Source organism: Andrographis paniculata, unplaced genomic scaffold, assembly GCF_009805555.1.
Source record: "Andrographis paniculata isolate CXL003 unplaced genomic scaffold, ASM980555v1 Contig60END, whole genome shotgun sequence".
Taxonomy (NCBI): domain Eukaryota; kingdom Viridiplantae; phylum Streptophyta; class Magnoliopsida; order Lamiales; family Acanthaceae; genus Andrographis; species Andrographis paniculata.
Window position 1 is genome coordinate 772,805 of NW_026137596.1, and position 9,552 is coordinate 782,356.

Below are 9,552 nucleotides of genomic sequence, written 5' to 3' on the forward strand. Positions count from 1 at the left end.
TACAATCAATGGGCACTAGAACCTCAAGAAAATATCTAAAGGTTCCCTATAATGAGTCGTGACTCCAAACAAAAAATAAATAAATACCCAATCCCATCACTAAACATTGTGAAAACCAGTAAAAAATCTGGGCAGGCTAGTGCATGTGACGAGCACAAATATAACAGCCACCATTAGTCCTAAAGGCATCCACTTCACGGCGAAAACCTGTACATATAAATATCACCGTGGGATATATAAGCAGCAGAATGCTTGATATATGCAATAATTTCACATGCTTTTAAACAGTGCTTACTTCCAGCGTTTTCGAACACCAAATAGGGGAAGGATGTAAATGAGCCTTACTCATTCTCTCAAACATTTCTGTCCATAAAAGAAGTAAAAGAAAAAACTTTTCATCAAACAAATTTGACATCACCAAACTTAACTTACAAAGATCAATGAAATCCATACCAAATTGTTCCCTCTGTTTCACAACTTGTGAAAAACTTTCAGATGCTACATTGTCCTCTATAAAACTATCAGAATTTATCTTTGCTATATTGGCTTGCGTCCTTGTATCGATATACTTCCTTCGAATATTCCCAATTACACCATCTGCATTAGTTTTATTGGAAGTAGAAGTATCCAATAAGTCGTTATAGATACACTAAACTTGGCCGAAGTTATGCAATGAATTTCAGAATTATCTTGAATTTAATGGTCTTAGCTTGCAGTAACAGGATTTACCAAATTTAACAAAACTATAAGGCTTGATAATTCTCTCAGTCAGCTTCACATCAAACTTGCTGAACTCCCTCTGCAAATCTTGCAAATAATGGAAAGCAAGCCGTCTTGGATACAATGCATCACAGAGACCCATGAAGCAAATTCCATTATCAACCAAGTAACTGCAACAAAAAAAAAAATAAAAATGCTAAGTTATATCTTAATTAATATATCGGAAATGCAAAAAACCATGAAATTGAAGGAAACTAAAGCTCTAGCAAACTACAGAAAAGCTGTAAAATGCATTCGAAGAAACTAACGTACAGACTGTAGCACAAATTCCGAAAATTAGGGTTTAAACTTTCCACCACACACACAGGCAAGCATATGAATGAAAATGGAGTTGAAGAATAATCGAAAACAATACTTGAAATAATATTGATCGAGGAAGATAGTCATTCTGGAAGACGGCAAGGCTCCTCGCGAAATCTCCCGGAGTAAGAACTCTCCTTTTTCATTGTAACTGAGAACATCATCGCTCCCTTCATTCACGTACCTCGCCCCGCGTGCTAAGGGCATTCCATCACTCACTCTTCCAACTATTGTAAGCCTCACCATTGATTAATCTCTAGCTTGCAGCAACTCAAATGCCAACACGTAGCACCAAAAGCAACACTCCTTTTTTTCCACTTGAAGACGACAACCGAGGGGTCTGAATGGTGAGAATAATTTACAGGATGCGTGAATCCGTAAGTGAAGCGTGAAGATTGAGAGAAAAAGGTTGAGAATGAAGAGAGAAAGATGGAAGGATGTCGGAATGTGGGTGAACTTGGAGACGAAGCTATTTGAACGATGATGCCTTCATGAATGACGTTTACGCGCTACGCGGTGCTGTTAAAAGGTTGGGGGCCCCAAATCTAAAAAGTGAGAATTTAGGGAGTGAAATTGGTATTAAAGTATTAAAGGTGTTTGTTGTAATTTCAATTTTTTTTTCTACCATCTAAATTATGTTAATTTTGTAAAATAATTTGAATGAATTTTTAAAAAATAATTATTTTATTTTATTTTTCAAAAAAACGCATTGAGAAGACACACAAGAAGAAAATACCTTGAGTTTGTTTGATTTTAATTTCAAATTCAAGTAATGTATGTTATTAATTTCAAATACAAATTAATATTAAGTCTAATTATTATTATTATTATTATTATTATTATTATTATTATTATAAAGTCATTAACTATAATTTGCATTTGATAAATTATTATGATGTCAACAATGGGAAGAAATTTTTTTAGTAAGCAAAGTTATTTTAATGAGCCAGTAAATGCAGTTTGAAAATATTTAATTGCATTTATGGATATAACTTATAAACGAATATAATCTTTTGAAACAATCCATTTCCTATTTCTATAGAAAAAATAAAAAAAAAATTATGTTTATTTAGGGTGTGTTTTTCACCTAAAGACAACACATATTTTCCCTTACAAATTAATATATGCGTATATTTTTTTTTTATTTTTATATTATCTATATGATTATTTTTATTTTATATACTCCCCATGTCTCATTGAAAAGTAAGGTTACTATTTTTCATTTTCATCTACGTTACTATTTCCTAATTTAGTAACTGTACTACCTACTTCACATAATAAATACTCTTTCAACTTACAATATATTACACAAATGTCATTATTTTTATATTACATCATACTAATAGGGTATTTTTTATATTTTTTACTACAATCCAATATAATACTAATATTTAAAAATCTATGTGCCACCCTTGTTGCGGGACTGAGGGAGTAGTATTATTTTAAATTATTTTACAAAATAAATGCATTTTTAATATTTTATTTGAAATATTTTTTTCATATTGTTACGGAAATTCTTAAGAAATCAAGATGAGATAACAAAGACAAAAGAACACAAGATTTGGTAACCCAATTCGATCTACATCTGAGGGCGGCGCTGCCAAGCCTACGCAGGTACATGGATATTTATAGCAAAGCCTTTGACAATAATATCCAAATCATATCTCTAAAATCTAAAATATAATATCCAAATCATATCCCTAGATTTTAGGATATAATCAGCTTCATATCATAACAATCTCCCATTAAAGACTGATTTCATCTTCCACTTCAACATACCTCATCCAATCTTCACTCTCCACCATTCGGTGTTCTGATTCGAATCATTTCTTTACATACAATTTTCAATGTCTCATCATCTGCAAGATAGACAACACCAAAAAATTACATGTGGTATAGAATTCCATGATTCCCGAATCACTGCATGAGTGGAATGATGCTCCAGACTGGTGTCTTGATCACTTGCCGTTAGTCCGTGCCACTCCATTGGACTGCTGACGCTCAGAATCAGCACATCGGATATCTCCTCCGCTGTGTTTGCCGAACCCTGATCCTTCTCCGGCGCCCCGCACTCTCGTGTCAAGTGCCCCTTACAGTTTTAACATACCACCTAACTTGTATCTTCTTGTCGATCTTCTTTTACTAGACTTCATCCATCTTGACTCCCACAAACAAACATAAGGCTCACTTGATATGAGAGCACATCGGATATTCCGCTGCGTTTGCCGAAACCCTTATCCTTCCCTACCTACCTTGCACCGCCTATCACAAAGGGACTCGCTGTCTGACCTACCAGTCGGGACCGACCCAACAGCACCAAGAGACTTTCGACACAGGGCACTTCCGCAAGTCCCAGTTCGATCACGATGATCTACGTCTGGGGGCGGGCGCTGCCAAGCCAGGAGAAATTTTATTATAAAGTACGCAGACACATGTTAAAGTGAAAATACATGATATTTATAGTCTAAGTCTTTGACAATAATATCCAAATCATATCTCTAAAATCTAAAATATAACGTTCAAATCATATCCCTACATGTAAGGAAGGAGGCTTCATATCCCAACACATACCAATTATAAAAAGTTATATTAATAATATAAAAATAATATTTTATATTGTATTTTAATTTTTTATAAAATATTATATATATATATATATATTGAAATTTTAATTGTAAAAAAATAAAAATAATAAACAACAAGTTTGTAAGAAATTTGTATAACTTAAGACTTAGTATTTAGTATATTTGGTTTAAAGTTTTCTTTTATGTTAGTTATGAAAACATATGTCGTAATAAAAAAATCATTATTTTATATTTAATTATTGATTTTATTTTTTTATAAAATAAACATTGAATAAAATGTACTCCAATATATAATTCCGTTATCCAAACATATACTTTTATATATTTCTAAACATAAAATAGTATAAATAAACCCCAAATGTAAAGGCCCAATTAACAGCAGATTAAGGCCCAATAGGGCAAATTTTATTTCGTTTTAAATGGGCCTTGTCTGGACACTAAGCCCAAATATTGGCCTGCTTTATATGTTCTCCCATATACGCGGGAATATATATATATATATATATAGACATATTTTTGTACGTATATACGTATGTGTGTATCAGTCCGTTTGATCGAGCGAAGAAAAACTCACAATCTTTTGTTTTTTTTTTTTTTGATCGGAAAAACTCACAATCTTTGGTCACCGAGGAGTGGTGCAGAGCAGAAACCAACAAAAGCAGCAATGAAATCAGCAAAGATGGAGCATCCAAGCAACGCGTGTAGCTAAAACCTCTCTTCTACCTGCACAGTTTTTCCACTTCTCTCTATCGCTCTAGATTTTTGTTTCCCCGGTAAGCACCGTTGCTCTCTCGATTTGTGCTTCCATTTGTTTAATTTGTGTATATTTTTGTTCCTACAGATTAATTTCTTAATGTAAGTTGAAACTTCAACCATGTGTTCGTACTTGTTTGTTTTTTTCTGGTATAGAGTGTTTAATCAATTGTCGTTTGGTGTGTATGTGTGTGCGCGCGTGTGTGAATTGAGGTTTTAAGTCTGGCGATGGTCAAAGATGTGGATTTATATCACTGAATTCATGTTAGGGTTTTGCCACACCAAAGGATGAGAAATAAGGCGTGTAGCAGAGAGAAGTAAATAAAATGGCAGCTGAGAGTACAAAAAATAAATGCTCTGAATCTGCTTAGATGAAAGCAAATGAAAAAAATAAAATAAAAAAAAGGATAAAGGTGGCTCTGGCTTGGATGTCTGTGACAAAGCCTACCATTATTGTGAATATAATTCCTATGCATTTATGGCCTTCATATTCTTTTTACTCTCTCCTATCTTATCAATTCATTACTCTGCTGTCTCACTGCCAATCAGGTACACACAGATTATATACATGAACATTTATACATCTCCCTTGATTCACACAGACAGACACCTCTCCCAAGAAACCTGAGTTCGTTTAATGTTTGCTTTCCCTTATTTTTTTCTTTCTGTTTTTGTTTTTCCAGTGCTTAAAGGGAATCTGCTCCCTTTCCTTCCAACTTCCAAGTTGTATCTTGTACATGGAGTTTGTTGTGAAGAGCTGAACATGTGCAGTTGATTTGTAGTTTGTGCTTGAGAAATGGGGAAGAAAAGAGAGGGGAAGAAGAAGTGTGAGAAGAAGAAGAAGAAGAAAGGCATGGGAAGAACGCCATGTTGTGCTAGAGAGGGAATGAAAAGAGGGGCTTGGAATGCTGAAGAGGACAAAATTCTAGTTGATTTTATCAGAGAAAATGGGCATGGGACATGGAGAAACCTCCCCAAACTTGCAGGTTTGTTGTTAATTTATTTATTTTCTTACTCTACTTTCATATAATTGTTTCGAGCTCCTCTTTGCTGGGTTTTCTGGTATCATTTTTTTTTTTTAAAAAAAAAGAGTGTAAGTTGATTAATTCATTTGGGGGTTCTTGGTCTTTTAAAAAATCAGAACAAACTTTTAACCACAAAAAGATAAATTCGTGTCAAAATTCTAAATTCTCGGGTGCAATTAGCCTTTTTTGGATTTACTATGCCGAACTTTAAATTTACTTAGTTAAATCAGTAATGGCCTTCAACTTGTCCCATGTTCTTAGAACATTTCTTAGATATAATGATATATTTGGTTTTCGAGTTTGTTCCAGGAGTATTATATCTTGAAGTATCTCCTGCATTATATTTACAATCACCATTCTTGATGGAAGAATTCAAACTCATGGAATGAATAATTCTTTTATTTTTGTTGCTTTCTTGTTTTCCATGAACTAAATCAATGCTATCATAATATGAACATGCCTGGAAAGTGTAGTTTTCTGTACACTGATTGACAATTAGATGTTATATTCGTCACATATAAATTCTTTGAATTGAGGAACACTAGAGATAGTTTCAAGAAAAACTTTATTGATGCGGGCCAATTGAGTTTATTTAATTTATGTTGATATGTGTTGAATTTAGTTCTTCACTTCGTTTAGTTTTTACGGGTCTCGCTGTCCGGTCAGCGAGTGGGGGGTCAAGGGAGGCAAGCCCCCCTTGCCTGGGTCTGGGGGCCCGAAGGTATATAGTATTGGATTTTGGAATTAGTAATTGGGCTGAGCATGTATGATATATTTTCTTAGTTTATTTGAATATAATTAGAGATATAAAATCTATAATATTTGTAGCTAGTCGTCCTCAATAAATTTGTTCTCCGTTTTTGTTCATGGACATAGTCAACACGTACGTTATGTTTGTTATTCTATCATCAATCATAATCCGCCACAACAATTTCAATTGTTCTAGGAATTTTGTATTTTCATAACAAGATGTTCCCAAGCTTGTGTTTGTTAAGGGAGGAACACTTTAAATTGTTTCTTTGACAATCACAGGTCTCCTCCGTTGTGGTAAGAGTTGCCGGCTTCGATGGACAAACTATCTTCGACCCGACATCAACCGTGGCCCCTTCAGCCCAGAAGAAGAGAATACTATTATTCAGCTGCACGGGACGCTTGGTAACAAGTATGCATTGCTTTTATCACTTCCCCTGTACTCTTACATTCATTTCTAGTAGTTGTAATCGTCTCCTTTTCGACGTTTACTTTCTGTCGCATGAAGATGGTCTGCCATGGCCTCAAAACTACCCGGAAGAACAGACAACGATATCAAGAATTTCTGGAACTCTCATCTGAGGAAACGCTTCAGCACCAAACCCATCGACCAGTCGATTGACATAAACCCCGGCTATCCTTCAACTCGTCACCTGGTTCAATGGGAGACTGTCAGGGTTGAGGCTGAGTCCCGTCTGTCGGCTAAACTGAAACAGCCATCAGACAGTTGTAGCCACAAAGGCGACCACTTTCTACACCTGTGGAATTCAGAAGTCGGGGAATCGTTTCGACATAGAACAAATGAATGCAACGAAGCTGCATCCGCGAGTCCAGCTTCGGAGACATCTTCCCTAACGAAACCCGAATGCAGCTCCAGATCAACAAACCTAGACCACCCCGCGACCAATCCCGAAACTGTAGATCCAAAATCGGAAGTCATCAGGTACTGTAAGAAGGAAATCGACGATGCAACGGCGTATTCGGTCTCCTCCAACTCGTACGAGATGGATGACTCTTCCGACACAATGATGAAGCTGCTGCTCGACTTTCCTGTAAGCGACAACGACATGGGATTCCTTCAAGAATCGATGATCGACGACTTCTCTACTTACATCAGAGGTTAGTCACACTTAACTTTCCTTGACTTTTTCCATCTTTTCTATAACATAGCTTATTTACGTGTAGTTTATATGTACCTCTTTAGATACTTCACCATGTCAATTAATACGTGGAAATCTCAAAATGTTGTCTACAAACAAATACACATAATAATCAAACAACACACAGCAACACAGAATAGATACATCTCCACAATAAATAAGCATTCAAAAATGGACTGCATAATTAAACACACACTCAATTTCTTTTGAAGTTCAGGCCAGGAAGATGATCGACCTGGTTTCTGGGCTTCAAAAACAGCCGAGGAGCTTCTTTGGAGCAGTCCCGGTTGCACGATACTTTGCTGCTGATTCCTCTGCTTTCAGAAGATCTTCGCCCCGTTTGGCTTCAATCGCCGCTCGTTTTTCTTCTGCTTGTTTGTGAATAAGAGCCACCTTGTTCTTCATAACCTCTGTGTACTTGGCTTTTTTCACCTCCAGTTGCTCCTGATCAAGTATATATATGTTTTTTTTCATCATATTAGCGTGATTTTACTTCGAATGATGTAAATTGGACGACGACGATGATGATATAGTTCCATGTACCTCAATCTTCTTAAGCTCGGCCTCTAGATTCGCCTTCTTGCTGTTCTCCCATGCTAGTATAGCAGATACTTTCTTTTGAGCCCTAAAAATCGAACTCCATGAGATTTATCAATATAACAAAATTTCATACCGCAGAGTCAGGAAAAATGATGGTGAAGAAGCAGCAGTATCATACTTGTTTTCAGCTTTACATTTCTCACTTTCTTCCCATGCTCTTATCAAAGATAACCTCTTCTCCGTTGCTACCCGCGCAAGCACAGCATCTGTTGATTCAGAATCAGATAAGTATTCGTGAATTGTTGAGTAATTTCACCAGGAAAAAGTCGTGAAGTAGGAATACAGTACGATCTCAATTGATTACCTCTGTCTATAGAACCATCTGGTTTCTTCTTCTCTTCAACAGCTTCCGGTTCTTTCCAAAAGAACAAAAGGACAAAAAAACAGGTAAATTAAACACGATCTTCGCAGAGTGACAGCACTTCAGACAGACTCGAAATTCACTTGACAGGTAAATTAAACATGATCTTTTGAGCAGTTTTCTGTATTCCTTTTGCTATTTGAGCAGGCAAAAAATAGTATAATATATTTGATATTTTCCTCCTTCTGGCACACTAAAAACAAGTTATCATTCATTCCTCCGCTGGAGGAAAAACAAAATTGCAGTAGAATCTCCGAATTAAAAATAATAATAGTAATAAAAATAGTGAAATAAAACAAGGATCCGAGTTCCAAACAATCGAACACCGATCCCACACTTCTTAGGAAGACGACAAACAATCTGGAAAATCAATCAGCATAAGCGCATAATTCAGCAACACACATCCGCAAACAAACTAAGATCTAATTTATGAAACAATAGCAGAATGGATTACTTATTTTTACTATTTCAAACAAGGCTCCAAAAATAGCTCCAGAAAGTAACCACGCACACATATAGGTAGAGTCAAATTACTTTCAACTACTGCAAGAGCTTTGCTGTCGTCGGTTTTTTCCTCCGTGTGATGCGACGGAATGACGCTTTTCTCCTCCACGTCCTTCGTAGGCTCGACATGCTCGGCCGCCGCAGACGCAGGCAGTGCAGCTTCCGTGTGCGGCTCCGGTTCCGGTACCGCCTCAACCTTCTTCTGCTCCTCCTCCGTCATAACTTCAGAAAACTTAGCTATGGTTGCTTAATTACAACGAAAAAATCCGAAAATTAGGCAAAGGAGGAGTGGAGATACGAATGGTGAGCGAATTATATAGATGAATGCAGAGGATTATCGAGTCCGTGTGGCGTGTGTGTGAGAGACGGAGAGAGTGAGAAGGCGTTAGAAGAAGGTAGGTGTCGTTGGGAATTGAAGAGAGAGAAATAGAGAGAGCTGAATGATTGATTGATACAGTTGAGGAAGACGACGGTACAGCTGTGACTATGAGTGGGATCCAGGATCTCCGGTCCTGATCAATCTAAACCGTTCTATCATGTAAGCGGCAGCCCACGAACGGTGGAGATTTTCCTGGTGCTTGGAGTCCGTAATTTTGGTAACAATCAGCCGCACCCTATCCGTGTAGATATTATTAGATGCGGTTGTTAAAAGAACTACGCATAGAGATTGGACACATGTCATTATTTGATAGGTTTGTGAAGCAGTTGCAGAACGAGCTGCACCAGAGGATCTA

At 36.5% G+C, this 9,552-nt stretch overlaps 3 protein-coding genes across 7 annotated transcripts; 1 reads left to right on the plus strand and 2 right to left on the minus strand.

Moving 5' to 3' along the window:
• Positions 1-43: 43 nt before the first annotated feature.
• Positions 44-1,542, minus strand: LOC127259318 (25.3 kDa vesicle transport protein). 2 transcript variants are annotated; one of them, XM_051286563.1, is made up of 5 exons: positions 1,136-1,541; positions 730-890; positions 454-597; positions 296-363; positions 44-207 (listed from the first exon to the last, which is right to left on the minus strand). In XM_051286563.1, the coding sequence occupies exons 1-5, from the start codon at positions 1,324-1,326 to the stop codon at positions 100-102; spliced, it is 672 nt and encodes a 223-aa protein (XP_051142520.1). In that variant the 5' UTR covers positions 1,327-1,541; the 3' UTR covers positions 44-99. The 2 variants fall into 2 exon arrangements, with proteins under 2 accessions (XP_051142520.1, XP_051142519.1); XM_051286562.1 differs by having other exon boundaries at positions 296-597; positions 1,136-1,542.
• A 2,715-nt stretch (positions 1,543-4,257) lies between these two features.
• Positions 4,258-7,453, plus strand: LOC127259880 (transcription factor MYB17-like). Of its 4 annotated transcripts, none has more exons than XM_051287493.1 (4): positions 4,258-4,438; positions 5,201-5,404; positions 6,476-6,605; positions 6,702-7,453. In XM_051287493.1, exons 2-4 carry the CDS (start codon positions 5,215-5,217, stop codon positions 7,315-7,317), a joined length of 936 nt encoding a protein of 311 aa, XP_051143450.1. In that variant the 5' UTR covers positions 4,258-4,438; positions 5,201-5,214; the 3' UTR covers positions 7,318-7,453. The 4 variants fall into 4 exon arrangements, with proteins under 4 accessions (XP_051143450.1, XP_051143449.1, XP_051143451.1 ...); XM_051287492.1 differs by having other exon boundaries at positions 4,259-4,438; positions 5,102-5,404; XM_051287494.1 differs by lacking the exon at positions 4,258-4,438 and adding an exon at positions 4,839-4,967.
• On the minus strand, positions 7,393-9,225 carry LOC127259882 (remorin-like). Its single transcript, XM_051287495.1, has 5 exons — positions 8,849-9,225; positions 8,258-8,308; positions 8,072-8,159; positions 7,897-7,978; positions 7,393-7,797 (listed from the first exon to the last, which is right to left on the minus strand). The coding sequence occupies exons 1-5, from the start codon at positions 9,036-9,038 to the stop codon at positions 7,603-7,605; spliced, it is 606 nt and encodes a 201-aa protein (XP_051143452.1). The 5' UTR covers positions 9,039-9,225; the 3' UTR covers positions 7,393-7,602.
• Between the last annotated feature and the right edge of the window lie 327 nt (positions 9,226-9,552).

Excerpts from the sequence above, each read along its gene's own strand:
- LOC127259318 (XM_051286562.1), bottom strand. The coding sequence starts at position 1,326 with ATGGTGAGGCTTACAATAGTTGGAAGAGTGAGTGATGGAATGCCCTTA. Across the intron at positions 891-1,135 it reads CTCGATCAATATTATTTCAA|TTACTTGGTTGATAATGGAA; the intron begins GTATTGTTTTCG and ends TTTTTGTTGCAG. Across the intron at positions 598-729 it reads TTATAGTTTTGTTAAATTTG|ATGGTGTAATTGGGAATATT; the intron begins GTAAATCCTGTT and ends AAACTAATGCAG.
- LOC127259882 (XM_051287495.1), bottom strand. The coding sequence starts at position 9,038 with ATGACGGAGGAGGAGCAGAAGAAGGTTGAGGCGGTACCGGAACCGGAG. Across the intron at positions 8,309-8,848 it reads AGCTCTTGCAGTAGTTGAAA|AACCGGAAGCTGTTGAAGAG; the intron begins GTAATTTGACTC and ends TCTTTTGGAAAG. Across the intron at positions 7,798-7,896 it reads CCGAGCTTAAGAAGATTGAG|GAGCAACTGGAGGTGAAAAA; the intron begins GTACATGGAACT and ends ATACTTGATCAG.
- LOC127259880 (XM_051287493.1), top strand. The coding sequence starts at position 5,215 with ATGGGGAAGAAAAGAGAGGGGAAGAAGAAGTGTGAGAAGAAGAAGAAG. Across the intron at positions 5,405-6,475 it reads AAACCTCCCCAAACTTGCAG|GTCTCCTCCGTTGTGGTAAG; the intron begins GTTTGTTGTTAA and ends TGACAATCACAG. Across the intron at positions 6,606-6,701 it reads CACGGGACGCTTGGTAACAA|ATGGTCTGCCATGGCCTCAA; the intron begins GTATGCATTGCT and ends TGTCGCATGAAG.